This window comes from Neovison vison, chromosome 3 (assembly GCF_020171115.1).
Source record: "Neovison vison isolate M4711 chromosome 3, ASM_NN_V1, whole genome shotgun sequence".
NCBI classification, from domain to species: Eukaryota; Metazoa; Chordata; class Mammalia; order Carnivora; family Mustelidae; genus Neogale; species Neogale vison.
The window spans coordinates 45,661,386-45,681,948 of NC_058093.1; the positions used below are offsets into that span (position 1 = coordinate 45,661,386).

A 20,563-nucleotide genomic window follows, 5' to 3' on the forward strand; every position below is an offset into this window, starting at 1 on the left:
CCCCCCATCCCTCATGCCCACTGACCCATCCTTGCACCTGGGGGCTTGGAAGGGGTGTGGCCTTCGCTGGGGATGGGGGTAGTCATTTGGGGGTGGTAGTGTGCTGCTGGGACCCTGGAGGCAGAGGTGGGGTTTGCAGACTTGCCCCTGGAGGGAGGCTGCGAGTTTCTGGGGAAGACAGTGCAAGGATATTTAAAATGAGCTGCCTACAGGAGCTGCCGGGGCAGGCAGACAGTGCCAGGTGCACCGTGGGTCTGGGCCCAAGGGGCCACACGTGTGGGTTCTAGCGACTGCCCTCCCGCAACAAGGGGGTCCCGGCCCAGCGAGAGGCGGCAAGGACGCGAGCACACGGCATAAACCAGAGATGCTGTTTTATTTACACCACAAGAGCAACAAGCTGTCTGATGAGGTACAAAACGCTGGACTCCGGGGAAAGTGGAATGGAGTCGGCCGTCGAGAAGGACACCGTCGTCGGGAAAACCCCGCCCACACACAACAAAACGAGAATGAGAAAACCGAGAACAAAATCTCCAACTCCACTGAGCAAAAGAAAGAACCGCTGGAAGGTCCAGACGATCCGAGAGAACGGATTACGTTACAGGAGAAACAAGAGGCCGGCCGCGCGGTGGACCCCATGCGGAGCTCGCACAGGCGCCCGGGGGACACGGCGTGGCGGCCGGTCTGCGAGAAGCTCTTGGGTGAACAGGGTCTGCCCCCTTCTGTACGTTCGATGAAGATCTCATAAACTGGGAAACGGCGCCTCCGCGAGGGCGCACACGCACCGGAAACCCAAACAAACACAAGTTGTCCGCCTTCTCCCTCTTCCACTTGGAGACTCTTCACCCCGCATGGGGAAGGAGCGGCCTCCTCCGGGCGCACCCCCGGGTCCCGGCCGCGTGGCTGGAAGTGAGATCTTAGCCACGCGTCCCCGGAAAGTAACGAGAAGTCAATACAGCTGCGTGGAAAGGGGTGCTCTCGGGCCACGGCCCGGACGGTCGTCCGTCGGGGTCCGGTGGCCGGGCCCTGTGCAAGATCAAAGGAAGCAAACAAAACAGAGAACAAATGCCTCCCAAGTCAGCTGAAGAGAGACGGGCAGTTGACTCTGAATTCTGTGTCGTTTCCCTACAACACTGTTTCCACATAAATACAATAAACTCTATTATTGGTATGTCACAAGTGCTAGATAAACTTTTCTTCTTAATATGACAAATGTGTAAGTAGTCCTTTTTAGTTTTCTTACAATAAAAAGTACAATTTCTTAAGAATAAGTTCAATAAGACGCAAACGTTCCCCACCCCAACCAGCCCCAACTCTCCTTCAAGGTTTCGTGTGGTTTTACAGAAAAACTTCCATCTTTTGTATCTGCAAATGTCGTGAGAGGGGAACAAAAAAGGCATTTTTTTCTTCCTCCCCAAAGCTGCCGAGTTTGGCGTGCAAAATCTGTGTTCAGTATAAAGACATGCCGGTCATACAGCCCATGCAACCTCCAGCTGTAGGAACTTAAAAAAATAGATTCATATATGTTTATATATATATTTATATATGTATCAATGCCCGTAAAACACGTGGGCCCAAAAGTCTACAAAAAGAATGGAATGAGCACGTGGCTGTGACCAGTAAAGAAGGAATGTTCTGATCAAAAAGTAAAACCCATGAACTCCGCCGCGGGTGCCGCGTTTGTGCCCGAGCAACGCCCGACGGTCCTTCCTCTGGAAACAGTCTCTTAAAAGAAGTAGAGAAAAACTGAAACACTCTGACAAAGTGGCCCTTGGGAGCCGAGGGGCTGGCGGCCGCCTGCTGGTGGGGCTCGGGCACGTCGTGGCGCGGCAGGAGCCGAAAGGGCGGGCGCCGCGCGTCCCGGCAGCGTTGTGGGGTTTCCCGCGAAGGGACATAAAGTGCTCGCTCGCTGACCCCTGGCCGGTGCCCCCGAGGCCTTTGCAAAGGAAGAAAAAGGCTAAAGGTGCAAGGGCCGGAGAGGGGAGGGGTGAGGCGCCCTCCCTGACGGGGGGTCCCGCAGACACTGGGGTAGGCCCTGCGCCGTCTGGCCGCTGTGGGGAAGGGCTGAGTGTGTCTTCAAAGAAAAGAAAAGGCTACACGGTAATGCTTGAAGCGCGTCTGTGGCGCTGGAGTGCCGTGGCAAACGCAGCCGGCGCCCCGGCCTGGCCTCTCTGACAGAGACCGGGAGTGAGCCCACCATGGACAGCCGACTCACCCCGCCACCCGTAAAAAGCGTGAGATGACCTCTTTCTCCCTAAAAGTCACGGCCAGCAGGTGGCAGGGGTCCTGTGGGCCATGCGGAGCTGGCCGAGTTGGCTCCCAGACACTGGGGCCTCCTGCCAGGGTGGGCATCGGAGCCGAGCTAGGCCCGCGGGAGGAGAAAGCCACATGGGGCCCCCAGACCCTTCGGTCCTGCTCTGGGACCACTGTCTGGATCTGACCACCAGTATCCCAATGACCAAGCCAACCCAAGAATTTGGACTCGTTTGGCCAGAAGTCCGGCTGCATCAGTGTCTCCTTCAGAAGCTACCCTGTGAACGCAACCAGACTCAGAAACGTGGCTTGGGGTTCCCTCCCATGGGAGTGCTGTGCCCAAACTCGGAACATGCTTTGGAATGAAACTGGCGGCTTCAAGTGCTGGAAACTAAGTTACCAGTAAAAAGTGACGGTCAGTTACTGTCAATGAGAGAAAGCGCAGAGAGGGGCGGTCCCGATCAGGACTCCGTGCTGTCCCTGCAGGCTCGCCAGGCAGCAGGGGCCCCTCGCCTCCCTGCAGCCACAGGCTTCAAAACCTGGGGCCTGCTGCTTCCAGCCAGGACCCCGGCCATGTGGCTACAGCAGCGACAACCCCTCACAGGTGTGGGCCTCGCGCGGGCCCCATGCATTGCTGACATGCTTGAAAAGGTCTTTGGAAAACTGAATTCAAAATGCTGTCCTGACAACGTGGTCAGAGAAGTTGAAACGGGAGTTTCAAAGTGCTGATGGCCTGTGGTGTCTGGCGAGCGACCCTGCCCACAGCACGGTGGAGGGGAGGACACAGCACCCCTTGTAATATGACCGATGTGGAGGGAAGAGGAGCCCCTGGTCTGGATGCGGTCATGGTGACAGAGCCAAGATGGATGCCCCCGCTGGTGTCACCGTGGAGACCGTACGTCCCCTGACTCCCTTGAGCTCGCTTTCTGAAATCGGCTGCTGCACAACACTGCTCACTGTACAAAAATAAACAAAGATGAAAATAATAAAAAGAAAAAAAAACCTTTAAAAAGCTAAAAAAAAAAATGTACAAGCAAGGATTTAGAATGAAAGAAAGAAAGTTTAGACATTGTTACCATTCAGGAAACTGCTAAATGGTGAGAAAAAATGTAAAATTCACAAAACAATGCTTATTCAGGATCTCTCTGTGAAAAATTCATACAAAAATCAACAGCAAATTTATATTCTTTGCTATAAAAACTCATTAGGTACATATGTGCACGGAGGTTCGGAACGGGAGGGGTCCTGTCCGAAGAGAGCGGAAGGAGAGCACACACCGGCCGGCTAGTTGCCCAGTGGCGAACGTGTTGGCGATCTGAAAGTTGTCCAGGCTGGGGTTCAAAAATACGTGAGTTTCAAACGAGATCCCTTTCCATAAGCACCTTGATGTCTAATTCACAAGTCATTCATTCGCCAGGGACCTTTATGATCTGCATTTATTATATATATATACTTTTTCTATAAATGCATTATAAATATTTTATCAAGATTTCATAAGAATCAAGTTTCTTAGCTTGGAATACATTGGAATATATATTATACATATATATATTTATTTATACCTAAAATTTAAGCAATACTTCATGCTACTTGCTTTTCATAAAAAGCATTCCGATCATAACACTGGAAGTGTGCTAGGACATGCTTCACAACCAAATGGAGATGCTCAATTGTTTGTTATATGATGTACGAGAAGAGAACACTTTGGATTCATTTAAAATTTGTTGGACTTCAAAACCCCCAACAGTATTTGCCACTTTGCTGGAACGACCTGACCTCCCTTTCTCCTAAACAGCACTAAAGCAAACCGGGCCTGCAGGCCGGTGGCCCTGAAGCCCCCCATCCCTGCTCCGGGCCAGCACGCAGCCACAGGAAACTGTCCCCCCAATTCCTGCTGTTTATTTTTTCTTAAGGCATTGTTCCTCAGACGTCAGAAAACCCAGCCACAAAAATCCATCAGAGCAATAAAAAAAAGGCACAAACTCGCATCTTCCGATGGCTCGGGGATCCCCGAGCCGGTTCCCGCAGGCTCCCTCGTCTGCGTGTGTCCGGCGTGGCCCTGGCACGCATGTCCGCCTGTCCCCCCTCCCCCCACCCCACCGCTGTCGCAGACCCCCCTGCGCGCCACTGCGGCGCCCGGACGCGGTCGGAGCCCGAGAAAACGTTCCCTCGAACAAAAAAAGAAGCTACAGGATGCGTTGAGTGGTTTACACGGAGACTGTGGAATTGTGGGTAATAATCAACGGTAAGCACCAGTTTTCATCGAGTCTGTTTTGTATTATTAGATCTTTGATTTTCGTTTTCCTTCCCTCATGGCCACGAAGTGGGCAGCTCTGCCGCGAGCCGCCACAGGCTTCCTTCCTCCGCGGCCTCCGTCAGGGTAGCCGAGAGCCCGGCGTCGCGGGGGTCCCGGGGCCGTGCAGGGCCGCCCGCTGGGGAGCCCCTGGGGGCCTCCCGCCGCTGCTCCAGCCTTGGGCAGAGGGCGCGGGCAGGCCGCACAGAAACAGGAGCTTTCTCGGCGGAGCTTCCAGACGGGGACAGACAAACAAGAGGCCCGCAGCTCCACGGGAGGCTACAGGGGCGGTTCCTCTTCCATGGGCTCCTCGTCCGGTCTGCGGCGGCGCCAGCACAACAGAGACAGAGAGCCCGCGGGGTTAGGGCCAAGAAGCTGGGGGGGGGGGGCGCCTGCTCCCCACACCCGTGCCCGCTCTTCCCGCCACCCCCGTTCTGGAGTGAAGGCTCCTGCAGAGTTTCCACGGGCCTTCCCACTGGAAAGAGTGGCCGTGACGGTGGCATCTACGGCTGGACCCCTGCCCTCTGTCCCTCCATCCTTGCCGAGCTGTTGCTGGAGGGTGGCCCCGCTGTAGGGCTGAGACGCTCACCTCTTCTCAGCGGGCTTCACACCCACGGACAGCGAGGCCATGGCGGTGACGGTCTCTGCTTCCTCGTTCTCGCACTTCTGGGCCTCTACCAGAGAGTGGCCCACCGTGGAGCAGAGGCGCGGCAGGGAGCGCCAGTACTGGCCTGGGGGGCAGAAGCAGCGTTACGGAGCCTCCCCTGGCTCGCAGTGCACAAAAACTGGGCACCTGGGAGAGGCAGCTGGCACAGCCCAGTCCTCCCCGCAGCAGAGGCACCTGGGATGGGGTAGGGATTGGCGGGGGCCGGGGGGCAGTATGAGGGGCACGGGCAGGGGCCGTCTAGACTGGAGCCCGCTGCTCGCTGTTGTCTCGAATCTGGGCCTTCTGAGTGGGGAGGCTGGTGGGGGCACAGGGCAGATCCACCTACACGACAGTCTCTGTGACCTGGGTCATCCCACGACCCCCAGAGGCCCAGGCAACTCACTGTGGATTTCAATGACTTTCTCCATGGACCGGACCGCATTAGCGTTGGGTCTCTGCTGTAAGACCTTCTCTGGGAGAGGATCAAGCTAGGAAAAAAATGTATAAAAACACAGCGAATGGAAAGGCTGTCTGTACAATCCCTGTGTGTGCAACTTCTCAAGTGTATTTGTGGACAGAGAAGAAAAAAAAGCTAAATGTGGTTTTGCTATTTACTATAATTTTTTTTTTGAAACAGAAGTTGATTTCTTTTCTTTGAGGTATTGTTTTCAGGGATCATCAGGCATATTCAAGAGCGCTCGTGCAGGCAGACACCGCGTCTAGGAGCTGGCTGGCCCAGAAGGCTGTCTGCCTGGGGCCTATGGGAGGCACCACCTACACCACTGTACAGGAGGGGGAAATAATGACCACTTTCTGGAAATACCACTTTCACACCTGTAGTCTTATAATAAGAAACCCTGAACATCCCACTGATGGTTTTCTTCCCCCAAATGGGGAAAAGATGAAAGAAAGAAGACGAGAAGAGTCTCTCCGAGGGGAAACTGTGCTCCCAGTGTTCCCTCCAGTGTAGACCACAGAGGACAATAAGGAAGCACAAGTCAACCAGAGGCCCACAGGGCACGTTGCGGCGTCCTCAACAGCACCACTAAGCTCGCTTTGGTGAAACACGTCATAAAAACACAAAAATAATTTTAAAAACTTGAAATAATCAGACAAGCCTACAACACTGAGGGAGATCTGCTGGGTTCTAGAAGGAAGCTGGAGCCTCGTGGGGCCATCGCACAACCTGGGACAGACCAGGGGCCATGCAGGACGGCGCGGGAGTGACCGCAGCACCCCCAGGGATGAGCCAGGCTCACGGAGACAATGTGCCCACAGAGACACCCGGTGGGGAGAGGTCTGCTCTTAGCCTAAGCTCTAAAGAGAAGGAAGGGCCGGACACGGTCTCCCTCATTCACATGCCATAAGTGGAGGGGCCAGAGCCCACAGTGCAACTGTGGCCCCCTTGCAAGTCTGCTGACTGGTGTTCCACTTCAGTTCCAAGATGCCTGAGTCTACACCCAGAACTATCATCCAACAAACACAGAAGTCCGCCAGCATGTTCTGGGCTCAGGAGAAACCAGCAAGGTCTCCAATACCACCTTCCAGTAAAGGAAGTAATAGGAGAATTTAGGAAGAGCCTGGTGCGTCCCGCAGTATCAGGGATGGAGGGAGCGCTCGGGACGGTGATGGGTGGGCTAAAGGGACACACGAGAGACCTGGTGGGGAAGAGACCACAGCACGGTTCTGGGCCGTAGATCAGAGCACGAAATGTCCAGGAGCTGCGCTGACAAACAGCAGGGACTGGATATCTAACAGGGAGGAGACACACATGGTTCTTGAAGAGCTGCACATAATCTGTGACCCCGTGCCCACTCCAAGAGGTGGGGCTGAGCACCTTGAAAAACGAGACAGACACTGAAGGACAGTCCACAGAGAACCTGACGAGCGTTCTTTGCTGAAAATAGTCAATATTTCAAAAATAACAACCAAGGGAAGCCTGGGAGGCCACCATAGCCCAGAGGGGAATAAGGACGGCTAGGGTGGGACCAGATGGGGACCCTGACACGATGAGGGCAGCCATGGGAAAGTGAGTGAAATCTGGGCATAGTTTGGCTTATCAGTGCCGAGCCAGGGCTGGCTCCCAGGCTGGCATAAAAGCTCCACCGAGGCCAGGCACTACTGAGAGAAAACCGTCCGAGGGCCTGCAGGAGTTTGGTGATAGCTCTGCCATGCTCCTCTGGGTCTAAAGCTATCCAGAGTTAAAAGTCCAGTGAAAAAACTCAGATTTGGATTTTCAAAGACTATGGTTATTGGATTGATCAGTTTTAAACTATAGAGTATATTTAATATGTATTAAAAATAAGAGACTAATGTAGGATTACTGAATGGAACCGGAAGATTTGAAAGAGAGCCAAACAGAACTTGTAAAAAGGGAGACACAACAGCAGATACTGAAAACGCCTATCAGCTGAGGAGAACATTGCTAACCTGGAAGCAAGGGCTGAAAAAAGAACTCTGAATGCACCAGTGGCACGGGGAGCAGGCAGAGGGGAAGGGTCTGTGTGTCCTGGTGGGTGGGGGACAGACCCGAGCAGGAGGCATCACAGGAGACTCCCATGCCATAGGGCCATCAGAGGAAGGCTGCAGAGCACCAGAGATGAGCAGAGAGCAAACGGTCTGCAGAGGGAAGCAGCTTACTAGCCACCAGGTCCCGTGTGGCAGAGAACAACAGGACGGTGTGTGGCCGCCTCCGGGCATCCAGAGAGAATATGACCATCGACCACAACTGTGGGCCCTATCGGTCAAGAACGAGGGAGGGGGCACCCAGGTGGTTCAGACTGTTAGATGTCTGACCCTTAATCTCAACTCAGGTCATGATCTCAGGGTCTTGAGTTCAAGCCCCAGGTTGGGCTCTGCGCTGGGTAGGGAGCCTACTTAAGAAAAAAAAAAAAAAGAGGGAAAAATCACAACTTGAATAAACACAACCAGATAGGGGAGCTTGACAGTTGTGTCCCTCTCCTAGGAATGTACGGGGTGTGCTGGAGGCACAGTGATCCAGGGTGACGGTCAGAGATGCAGGGAGGAATGATGGACAAAGAACGTGTCAGGAATGCAGGAAAGGCCACAGATGCAGGAACCACGTAAAACAGTAATGGTGTCCAGAAAGCAAATAGGAAGGAGGGAAGGAAAAACGGGGAAAGGCTAGTCAGGGGCCACACGCACAGCCCAGGAAGGGCCAGGGTGGGGGCTGCCCAGGAGAACACACAGGACACCGGCCAGCGCAGGTCAGTTTCTAGCAAGGAGGTAACATTTTGGTGAGGGCACGTCCAGAGGGGGTGTGCTGTGTTTGGTCTGTGGACCCTTGCAGGTCCGGGTGGTATGGGGAAGGAAGAGGCCACATCATGGGCACATGTTACCACCTGGAAGGATCACCCCTGGAAAACAGCAAAGCAGCTGTGTATCTCCCCCCCAGGGGGGAGCAGATGGAATGTGGGGGACTCTCAGTCATGTGGGGAGAAGGCAGAAAAGGGACAAACACAGCACAGAGTGAGTTGTAGAAATGAGTCTGAAAAAAGCAAAGCCACAAAAAACAAGCAGCTACCAGCCCCACTGTAAGGTCCAGAGTCTCCACTTAGTGGGCCACTTGTGGAATGGTGAGCAAAGCCGTGGTGAGACCCAGCCTGGTGCGGCCCACGAAGGTGGCGTCTGTGAGAGGAGGGAGGCGGCAGGACTCAGCGGGCTTCCTGCACGATGTGCGGAAGCAGAAACCCATAGCCGGATGTAAAGGACAGCTCTACACGGTGACAAAAACATCAATTCATCAAAAGGATGTGATGACTTAAAGTTTGCGCACATTTGATAAAACTGTTTAACACGTGGGAAGTGAACATTGGCCGACGGACGTGGCCAGACGCGCCACGGGAGGAGAGAGTGGCACATGTTCCTTAGGGACAGCAGACAGAAATCAGCAGAGAAAACCACGCGAGGGCACCACGGGCCAACCTGGCCGAGGGACGGAGGAGTGTGAATGGGGAGGAAGAGGTGCGCTCCTCCAAACCACGTGGACGTCTGCACAGGCAGACCACGCTCGCCCACACACAAGGCAACCACACCCGCTCTCGGCATGGCACCATCCATTAGAAACGGGGCACAAATGAGAACTTGAGACCTTGAGGCTGGAAATTAAACCCACTGATCACGGGTCACCGGAAATCAGGAAACGCTTGGAAATGAGAAGCAAGGAAAATGCCACGTATCAGCGTGGGAGGTGCAGCCAGTCCTGAGCCCTAAATGCGGCCGTCAGGTAGAGCAGGTGCTCAGTTCAGGAGGAGAGCCAGAGAAGAGAAGAGTCCTGCAGAGAGGTAAATACACAGAAAAGGGGCAGAAACAAATTTTGGAAAAGGAAGGACATTGTAGCTGAAAGTGGATTCTTAGAAACAGCTTAACTGGACACGTTCTAGCGGGTGGTGCCAGTGCACTCCAGCAGGGGAAGGGGCCATGGCACGGGGGCGTGGGAAAACCAGCCGAGGGGACCAGTCTCTGCTGCAGCGCGACATCCCAATGCTCATCCATGGACGGACAGAAATTGGCTCAGAGTCACTTTAGATTTTCACCTACAGGAGACCTGTGGCCCAGGAGAGCTCTCCCGGTCAAGGAAGAGATTACTCTGTTCTTGTGGTCACTCCTCTAGAGGTCAGGAAAACAGGAGATGCCTAACTGCTCCTCAGTCCATCTGCCTACCCACCCATCCATCCATCCGTCCACCCATCCATCCGTCCGTCCACCTGTCCACCCATCCAGTCACCTGTCCATCTGCCCATCCGTCTGTCCACCCGTCCATCCACCCACACATCTGCCCATCCTGCCTTTCATCCATCCACCCATCCATCCAATTTCCTCCTCTAAGAATAAACAGTAAAAATACAGTCTGTCAGGAAAATGGGCCAAAGCCATGAACTTCACTAGAAGGGAAAGTCTAAGCTGCCAATAAGCACCTGGGAAGATGCCCGGCACCGGGAGTGATGAGGGAATTGATCCAGCCTGCCCCAGGTGCTGTTCACCCCTCAACCTAGAGCTCAAACATCGCACCACGTGTCGCCAAGGCCCAGTGCCAGGAGCTCATCCTGGCTGCCGGCCTACGACAGCCCGCTGGGTCCCGGGCTGAGAAAATGGCTCTGCTGCCCCCGGCAGCTGGGACCCCTTCTGGAGACAGTGGCCTCCCCAAGAGCGGCTTGCTCAGCCAGGTCCTCTGCTGAGGGCATGGAGGAGCAGAGCTCAGCCGTCTTCCAGGCACGAAGCTCTGCGCACCAGGTCCGGGTCATCAGAGCCTGTGGGGTCCCACCTGTCCCACTCGACTCCAGTATTTGTCAGAAGTTCAGTGTCACCACTTTCAAGCACAAAGAGGATTTTAGAAACGTAATTCATCCCATAGATTATCACTCTGAAGCATAGGGGTGTGTTAGAGCAAGGAAGTCACACCCGGGGCAGCTGTCTGCCTCGTCCCAGGGTGGGGGCTCCCCACGGCTGGTCTTCCCGTGGGACCCACACTCCAGGGGCAGTGGGCTTGTGGGGTCTTGTGTCACCCTCCCCCCAACACACTCTGCCACCAACACCTCCCCCGTCTCAAGCCACCCCAGGGGATCAACTTGTCCCAGCATCGGCGCAGTTAACGGGGGCTGGCTCCTTCTGTCCCTGGCACCTGGCAGAGGCTGCTGGAGACCAGAGGCCTCACTGTGCAGCTGAACCAGGAGCAAACAGGGAAGAAAGGTCCTCACCCCATGCTGGGGACCTTCTGTGCTCTGCCTACCATGCAGGTATATGTCACCCAGGGAAAAGATCACGACAAACCTAGGGGCAAAGTGTCCTCCCAGGGGCAGTGTGCACATAAGTCTGAGGGGACACAGCCCCTGGGAAGAGAGTGCGCGTGGCCTCCAGGGTCTCAGGGGGAAAGCAGAAGGGGCCCGAGCAAGGCTGTGACACGGCTGAGAGGAGGAGCCCTGGGAAGCGCCTCTCACGATGGCAGCTGGTCAGCTCGGCCCATGGTCATGCAGAAACCAGTGCTGGGCTCTGTTCCAGAGCCAGAGATGTAACATGGGCTGCTTCTGGGCTCGACTCAAGAAAAAAGGACCAGAAAAGGGGAGAAACTTTATGGCTCAAAATATTACCCCCTTAATAGCTGGGATTCTATGCTTTCACTTAATATATATATTTTAGGGCAGCCCACAAAGCACAAATCCCTGTGCTACACACTTGGGGTTCGTCAGTGAACAAAGCGGACACCCATCCCCCCGTCTGACAGCACCTCCTGCCTGGGAGAGACCGCCAATAAGCTAACACCTTCCTGGGTGAGCAAACCCAGCAGAACGTCCGAAGGTGCTAAATGCCATGGGCAAGTGCAGAGCGGGGTCCTGGGACAGTGGGTTTGGGTGGGCAGGCCGCTATGGCTCCCTGGGGAGCACAGCCCGCTGTGGCCAGGCAGGGGGAGTGGTCTGGTCCATCCTTGGAGGGCAGCTGGGACTCTCCTGCAGACATGGGGAACACAGAAATGGGAGATAAAGGTCCCTGTGATCTGGGAGGGGGCTCAGCTGGAGAAGTAGGTCACTTAATGCCAAAGCATTGCACTTGTGCCATGGGCCTCTTTTGGGAGGTGGCTCCTCAGAGGGAACAAACGGGCTGGCTGTAGACACTGTCCTGTCCTGAGGGTGACAGACAGGAGACCCCCTGCCATATTCACCCTGATCTGAGTCTGTAGACTTTGGAACCACAAGGGAAATGAGGCTTATGGAGTTCAGTCTTTAAAAGGCTGGCCTCAGCTGGAGTGGGCAGGAGAACTCAAAGACTATCCAAGTTTGAGGACCAGAAGACTGCCCCGTGTAGATCACGCCTGGTCTGTAACATCTGCTCGGGGGTCCCACTGTCTTTTTAGGTATGGAAATCTTTTTCCTGCTCCCTAGTTTCAAACTGCTCACAATTTAGGTCGGGGATTGAGAGGTGACAGCACCCTGACAAGTGGGTTATTAAAATAGGCTGGCAGAACTCAGGTCCACGCTCAGGCTTTCCAGAATACATAAAACTACGCGTTTGGGAGCACCCGCGCCGGCCGGGAAAATGTCAGTGATGGCGATTCAGACACCTGTCCTCGGGTGCACCTGTCCTGTCCCTACTGGGGGCCTTTCTCCAACCGGCACGTGGCGTCCAGAGCCCCTGGGCAGCCATACAGCCAGGTCCCTGGCCCACATCAGCCAGCAGGTATACCTGCCCCTCCTTCTTTCCAGGGGACACAGAAGACGTCACAGGAGGAAGACATGCAGCTGTGTGACCCCACGCCCACCGCACGCATGCCTGTGCCTGCCAGGCCCTGACCAGTCTACCCACAGCTGTGCACCTGCTCTCGGGCTCCAGCCTCTCTGCTCCTCGAGCGCCGTTGGCCCAGTGGGCGCTTGCCCTTTTCTCAAGGGAAGCCCCACAGCCTTCTTGGCCTCAGCAACGCTACTCCCCAGCGACAGAGCTCAGTCCTCGTCTCCCTTCCAGGGGCATAGGCACCATGGATCACACCACAGGGGGCTCTGTGCCGTCGGCTGCAGTCACGGTGCTCTGCCTGCAGAGGGGACCTCCAGGCACTCAGGTGCCCGCTGTGTGGGGTGGTGGCTCCTGGGGAAGGAGCTGTCAGCAGAGCAGACCTTCAACAACAGGCCGGAGGGTCCCTTTGCTCCTGATCTGGCTGAGTGTTCCCTAAGAACTGTCGGTCGCCTGCTCCCACAGCAGCTGGAGAAATAGCCCTACTAGGTTCTCTCCAGCCACAGGGAGAACATCTCCCAGATCCTTGCACTGACCTTGGGCAGCCTGCCTGGTCTCCCTCACCTCCGGCTCTTCTGTCGTGCTGTGTCCTCATCGCTGTGACGTCCTCTCGGAAGAGGATGAGGGATTAGGAAAAGCACCCACAGAAGGTGAGCCCAATGGACACGGGATTCTTCTGCCAGAACCCTGCTTGCCTGCCGTCCTGGGAGCCGAGCCAGGTGGCCTGCAACCACAGGGACCTTCATCCTTGTTCTAGAAAGGGGGCCAGGGAGGGTCAGCATGTCACCACGTGTCCTCCATCCCACTGTGACTGCGAGGATGGGACAAGGAGGCTGCTCTGTGCATAGGCTCCTCTGACCTCTGGCACGCGGTGAGAAAGCCCGCCTTAGGAACCAGCAGGTGACTCAGCACCCTAAGCCAGGAGCATATGATGGGGACCCTGTGTCCCCTGACCAGCATCTGCATGTCACCAATGCAGCTGCCTCTGGCTGAGCCGAGCCTGGCAGGGAGCAGTGAGTGCCGGCATGAGGGCACAGACCCCTGGCCGTGTGGTTGAGTAGTTCAGTGTCTCTGCCCCGTCTCTGTCCCACCACTGCGTCTGTCTCTGTGTCCCTGTCTCTTGCGAAGTCGGTGTGACCACCGAGAGCTGGCACAGGGTAAGGATGTAACAAAGGGGTCTAATTCCCCGATTATGCCTTCCTGGATGCTGGTCTCACCTGATACCCCCCTAGTCTCCGCTGATCCCAGACTTGGGTTGAAAGGGGACACTTGGCCTTGAAATGCCACGTCATCCACAGGAAGGGGCCCACATAACCCCTGCTTAGAGAGGGATACCTGCCCCAGGTCCCTCACTGTTGTGAGCCAGACCGGCCCCTGCATCTGCCCATGGGGCTCCCTGCATCTCCATCCACACTACCGAGTCCTACACACCTGTGAGACACACTGAAACAAGTTTTCATTGCCAACTGTCCCTGACAGTTGCCAACAACTTAAAGCTGAAACAGTCACACAGATGGGCTTTCAGAAGAAGGTGACCTTCTGATGCAAACCCCCCACCCCCACCCCAGCAGACCTGGCTCTGCTCCAGCCCTCACCATCTGAGGCTGCACATAGGGAGTGGGGCTCTGCCCAACTTTCTTGCATTAGAAAGATTTTTAAGAGACCTCGGTAAAACCAGTGCTTCCTGCTCTTTGATGTGCTTAAGGAAAAGAAGGTTTTCTTGTTGGAGAGCAAACACCCAGGAAGCAAGAACAGGCAGGAGCTGAAAGCCAAGTTCTTTGTTGTTATTTGAAAATAACTAGCTAGGATAACCAAAAAGCTTCTGGAGGGTTTGGATATATTACTCAATTGTCTTTAAACTCTAACAAAAAAGGGGGGAGAAGACAGCTTTATGTAAAGAGACGGTGAGTGGAAGGTGGAAAGTCGAAAATGCAGGCTGGTATTTTATTCTAGAAGAGTCGAGTGCATTGCTAACCACCTGACCAGGAAGGAGACCTGTCACAGGGCTCTGGGGTCTCCCGGTGACTGAGCTTAAAGTAAACAGCATGCGTGACAGAAGGCTGAGAGGAGACAGCAGAGCCACCTGAAGCCGGCCACCCCAGCCCCAGGCTGGCCACAGCCTGCCCCAACGGCCAGGGAGCACGAGCTCCAGAGCCCACAGGGCACATCGATGAAAGCCATTCCTTGCCAGATGCCGGTCCCGGGGCCTCTGGCTGCTGGGCCTACTCAGCCTCTTGACTCTCCTCCTCCAGCCCCTGAGGGCTGCCACCCCAGAGCACACAGGAAGGATTTCTCCTAGGCTGCTGCCCAGAGACTGTGCCCACTTGGTCCCTGCCCTCCTCCCTGCCTTGAGTGGACCCAAGGGTGAGACTCTGTGGCCCTCCTCCCTGGTGCCACACTCCCTAGGGTCACCTGGCCTTCCACTCCTGCTGGGGCCAGCTCACACAGAGGACACACACAGAGCTTCCCAAGGGTTGGACTCCAAGTCAGGCCATGTTCACCCGTGATCCTGCGCTCGTATGGCTGACGCCAGGACCTGGGTCCAGACCTCACACCTGCCTCCAAACGCCACGTGGTCAGCTTGGTCCCCCCTGAGCCTGGAGGAGCACAAGCCATGCACCTCATCCTACTGTGTCTGCAGCAGGCCTTCTGTGGCTCACCCGAGTCAAAGGGAACAACACTGACTGCAAATGGCTTGAGGACAGAGCCCTGCGTCCCATCACTGGAGACCTGCCTACATGTCCTCACCCCACCCCTTCTTGCTGGAGGCAGTCAAACTGGATATGGGCCTTTGAGAGCCTGCTTGAACCCCACTTTGCATCTCCCATCAGGGCCCTCCTCAAAGGCCTTGTGGGTGCTGCCGTCCACTGTGTGTCCCTGACGAGGCTCTAGGAGTGCAGTATCAGGGTGAGCCTGAACCTGCTCTTGGAGACGTCCCTCCTGCAGGAACTGTAACTGGAGCTCAAGCTTCCAGGCTGGGACACCACAGGGACAGGGCCCCACTGACATGTCTAAGGCGCCTGAGGGGAACCTCAGTGGGGGGGCCTTCCTAGGGCAGGCAGGGCAGCCCTGCTCGGGGGAAGTGGCTGGCGCTCCTCACATCACCCTCTCCTGGGGCTTCAGGGTCGTCTGGCCTTGGCATCTCCCAACAGGGGTCAGTCAGTGGGAGGGGCGCCCTCCTCAACCAGTGACTGGGACATGGGGTAGTCTCCACCTCGGCCTCCTTGGCACCCGCCCTTCAGGCCACTCTGCTCTCTCAGCCTTCTCTGGACGGGACTCCCCACAAGTGGCCGGGGTGTCCCAGCACTGCCTGTGCCATGTGGGGTCAGTGCTATGTGGCTGGCATGGCTTGTCCTGAGCTGTGTGTCCTCCAGCCTCATTCCAGGGCCCTGTTGCTCATGCTCTCTTGAATCTTGGTGTGACCAGCAGGAGGGTGAGTGGCATAGGGACCATGGCAGCCCCACTGGACGCCCAGGGAACCTGCTCTCCTGGATGGTGTCCTCGCATACTGCAGACCTGTATATGCCCATCTCATCTCCTGAGGAAGGGGCCGTGAGTCCCAGGCACGGCATGGGAACAGAACTCGTGGGCCACCTCCAGGCGTTCCCCAGCATGGCCCCAGCACCTCCCTGTTGCAGGCCAGGCCGGGGACCCAGACACCCTGCCCGCCCTCCCCAGAGCCACAGCTGACTTGCTTCTGGAACCCAAGTGCTAGAGCAGCAGCAAGCAACCAGAGTGGGTGGTGCTGTGAGGGGCTGGGACCCGCCCCACGCTCCTTCCAGGGATGCAGGAGGGAGGTACAGGACCCTGTCTCCAAAGGCCTGTGGATGCACTGAGAATTTCAGGAAGAGCACAAAGTGGAAGTTGCAGGTAGGTTTCACGTCACAAACTTCAGGGGCTCAGTGAGCTGCAGAGCATCCTGTGGAAGGCGGCAGCTCCCCTCCCACCCCTAGCCAGGCAGCCCTCCCCATGGGGAGCACCAGCCAGCCAGGAGGGAGGGGCCCTGGCCCAGTGTCATTCCAGAACATGAGGCTCCCATGGACTCTCTCCCTTGAACCCTTCACTCCCTTTGTCCGGACCCTCTGAGCTTAGCTGTGCAAGCCAGCATCTCCCAGATTTTGTCCCGTGGCCTCAGTGGGGACACAGCACAGGGCCCCCGGCTCGGGCATCACCTATGGGCTCAGAGCAGGGAGGCGGGGCTCCAAGCCCCAGCCCGCAACACTGGCCCGGTGACATGGCCCCCAGAACTTACCTGAGAACCCCTCCAAGAATGGACTGTCCACATGGAAGGAAGGGAGGAGATTAAAATACTCTCAACCCACATGCAAAGCTGAGCATCCTTAAAGTATAGGACCCTAAACCCCTTTACAGAAAAAGGGATTCTCGACAGTCCTCTCACTCGCTTCCCTCCCCGCAGACCGGAGGGCCTCATCGAACGAGTAACGGTCCCACTGTAGGGCGAGTGTGAACCCGGAGCCCGTGCACAGAGCAGCCCTGGGCCCCATGGCTGTCCTACCTCGTTGCCCAGCAAAGCAGAAACACATGCTTCCGAGGCGTCGCAGATGGCCGTGAGGTCGTGGCCCCCCTCCAGCGCCAGAACGATCCGGCCGCCCGCCAAGCCCATCAGCTGCTTCGTCAGGTACCCGAAACCTGCAAGAGGAAACGGGAGATGCAAGCGGAGGGCGAGGGCGGGCCGCGAGCCGATGTCTGGCCGCCGATCAAAGCGCCCAGAAACGCATTACATCACATTACAGAGACCCAGGGGGCCGGCGCTCCGAAACCTAATGGAAGCCAGGTCTGCCTGGAACACAGTCATTGAAGAATCTCAGTTCGGGATTCTTTTTGATCTGTTTGAGAGTAGGAATTACGGTTTGGGTGCTTTGATTTTATAACGCCGCAAATCATCTCGTTTGGGGGAAGGAAGGAAGGAACCCCAGGAGGAGCCCTCAGTTTCCTGCTGGGACCGTGGAGGGGGGAACATGAGTGCATCCCCACAGCTGTGCCCATGTAGCCTGCAGACCAGAGGCCCAGGGGTTCCGGTCAGCTGTGTGCTGGGCATATACACCCCTGGGCGGGCCCCTCCAGGACTCTCACCCCATGTCCAGTGGGTCTGACTTTCTCTGACAAGCACAGCACACCCTCCCGCCCTCACATCTCCTCCTGCCCGCAGAAAGTGCCTGGCGGGTCACAGTGATTGCCATCCATGCCAGAACTGGCTGGCATCGATGGGAGCCGAACCACCCCACTGGCCCTGAACAGTGGCCCCACCACCTGCTGCTGTCAGCACACGGGGCCCAGATCTAGGCTCTGCTGTCCGGTGGCTGCGGGCCCAGTGAGGCTGAAGTGTCCCAAAGGCTGGGCTTTGTCTCTGACGGACACCGGGATGCAGGCCCTGAGGCTGCCGGAGGACCCTGGGTGCACCCCAGCCTATGCTTCCCCTGAATGCACCTCTCACAGAGGGAAGCTCAGTGGCTGCCCTGAATCAGGTGCATCGGGGCCACCGATCTGCCACAGTGTCTGCTTGCTTGGTGTCTGTCACATTTCTGTAATTCTCACAATGTTTTTGAACTTGTTCGTTGTTATGAGGCTGTGGTGATCCCAACTCGCCTACAGCTCGTATGACGTGAGCACATTTTCCCAACAGTCGCTTTCAGTAAAGGTTGCACCTGCGCAAGCCTAACGCACTACCTTGTACCGTACGCATCCCTCTTTGGTGCCCTGGGAGAGCACGAGGCCACCTTCCTGGCTGCACTGCCGCACCCACTTTACTGCGGGGCCCAAGACAGAATCCTCCCTAAGTCGGGGGAGCCCAGGAATCTTGAACACAGATGGCAGCAGCTGGCTGTGCACAGAGGGGTGCTGGGCACACAGCTCCCTCTTGATCCTCTGCTGGGTCACTGCAAGGGCTACCGGGGGCTCGGAGGTCCATGCCGGAGCATAGCCCCCAGGAGAGCAACCCTGTGTCCTGGATCACACGGCCCTGTTGTGCGCCCTTTGCTCGCTGGGGCGGCTGGTGCGCTCATGTTCCTGGTAAGACATGATGAGGACAGCCTCCTCCCTTTGTTACCAAAGGGGAGGCTTGAACCTAACCATAAACACAGCAGAATCCAGACTGCTCCTGGGCCATCTGCAAACCCAACTTACATTTGGCGGACAGGTTGTAGCCACCAAGGGGCGTGGGGTGGCCCTCCACAGCGTCGAAGCCTGATGACACGAGCACCACATCTGGGGCAAACTCGTTCGCGATGGGCATGACCACGGTCCTGCAAAGAAGGTGACAGGGGGTCAGGTGAGGACACGGCTGTGGACGGGGGTGGACGGCCACTGACAGAACCTGCCCTGTCTCAAGGTCAGCAGGGTGAGGGCTGCACATGGGAGCTGGGATCTCATGGCTCACACTCGGGAGGAGGTCAGCCCAGTGTGATCGTGGTTCATCCTGCTGATATCCTAAATGTCCAAATCAGTAAGCCCAGTATAAATGCCCATCAAAGCCATGGCACAAGGATTCTTGAGGAGCCCAGCTGGTTTGTTGGAGGTGACCTACAGCCCCACCCCAGCACCAGCTGTCCGTGCTGCTGAAGGTCCTCCCCACCCCCATCCCTGCCCATCTTGTCTCACTCCCGCAGCTACGGGCTGCTGTCCCAAACCCTGCACTCATTCTAGATGGCTGATTTGAGACAGGCACGGCCATTGACTGCCCCCAGTACCAGGGACCCAGAGCTGTGTGTCTGGGGAGGCAGGGGAGCCCCTGACCAGCCCTGGCCTGAAGGGGGTCCTGGCACCCACCTGCAGCCACAGCAGCAGCCCACGTGATGGGGTTACCGCAGGCATGCGTGACTGCCAGGCTAACCTGATACCTGGGTCCCATAAAGGGACAAGTGGGGATCAGATTTAAGAGAATAGACAGGCTAAAAGTGTAAACACCGAGGGAGAAGTTCAGCAGTTTAGGGATACCGGGGAAACAAGGAGAACTGTCCACTTGAAAAGTAGAAAAAAACACTTAATACGAAACAACCACGGCAAGCAGAGTCGAACTCCATCAGCTCGTCCTGCAAATGTGCGCTCTGGGCTCTGTGTAAGTATCACAACGAGAAGCTGAAACACTTCATCTTTCAGTTATACTTGCTTTCTTTGATTTTGAACCCACCACCTTGGACTCCAGAGTCTCCCTCCTCCCTGTGGGCCATGTGCCTGCAGTGGACCTGGAGGGAGCTCACTGTCACCCACGCGCCCTGCACACGTGGGCCTCCTCTCTCACTTGCAGTCACGGGAAGCCCAACTCTCCCTATCTCCCGCAGGCTGGATGAGGTTTCTGTAGCATCAAAGACCTGCTTCCCACTCCCACAGCTTCCAATGGCATACAGTCCCACGAATCACCTCTGACTCTCAAGTTGGTCAAACGTGTGCTCAGAGGCCCACACGGGGAGCTGGTCGCAGGCCCCCAGCCTGGCCCACGGTCAGGTCAGCAGGAACACCCAGGCCCAAAGCGCAACAGGGCTGGGACAAGAGCCTCCACTGTCTCTCAGGCCTTGTATTACAAAACAAAATTTGCCCTGAAAACCACCCTTTATGTCTGCAAAGTCAACTTCATAAAGCGCCAGCATTGGCCAATGCAAGAAAAATTCGCGGTTTTTCCTCTCGGAATGATTCCAGACTGCGATCCTCTAGAGCAGTCCCTCTGATTTCAGAGGGTGAAGCGATGGGAACTCCGGAACGCTACACAGGAAGTTAGGATCCCACCACCCATCTCTGCAGGAGGTGTGGGACAGGCATGGCCTGTTGCTCGAAGACCCCGCCAGCAAGCCCCTCTGATCAAGTCAGGCACTGAAAAGGTCAGCTGTACCGACAGGCACCAGCTTCACACGCAGGTGCTCGGCCAGCCGAGAACCTCACTTCTAGAACCTCAACTGGGTGGTCACAGGCCAGGGTTGGCTCCCGAGCCTCACATGGCTCTCACTTCTCTCTCCTCTCCTCTGAGGCCGTGCCCACTTCATGCAGCCGCCTCTGGACGGTGTCTGTTCCAGGCTGTGCAAGTGGCTGCAGGAGACCCAGGTCTGTGCCAGGGGGCCAGCTGTCAGGGGCTGCGGGAACATCCCGTGACTCCTGACTGGGGAGCAGCAGACATTTCCGCCAAC

General features: G+C 56.4%; 1 protein-coding gene across 5 annotated transcripts in view; it reads right to left on the reverse strand.

The window, feature by feature from the left end:
* Positions 1-354: 354 nt before the first annotated feature.
* The window catches only part of HDAC4 (histone deacetylase 4), a 288,242-nt gene continuing 268,033 nt past the window's right edge, over positions 355-20,563 (reverse strand). For all 5 annotated transcript variants that reach the window (XM_044241969.1, XM_044241967.1, XM_044241968.1 and 2 more), the window contains 5 exons: positions 18,573-18,691; positions 16,945-17,078; positions 5,593-5,677; positions 5,133-5,274; positions 355-4,862 (listed from right to left, as the gene is read on the reverse strand). In XM_044241969.1, coding sequence (XP_044097904.1) covers positions 4,823-4,862; positions 5,133-5,274; positions 5,593-5,677; positions 16,945-17,078; positions 18,573-18,691 — 520 coding nt within the window. In that variant the 3' untranslated portion in view covers positions 355-4,822. The remainder of the gene's footprint in view (positions 4,863-5,132; positions 5,275-5,592; positions 5,678-16,944; positions 17,079-18,572; positions 18,692-20,563) is intronic.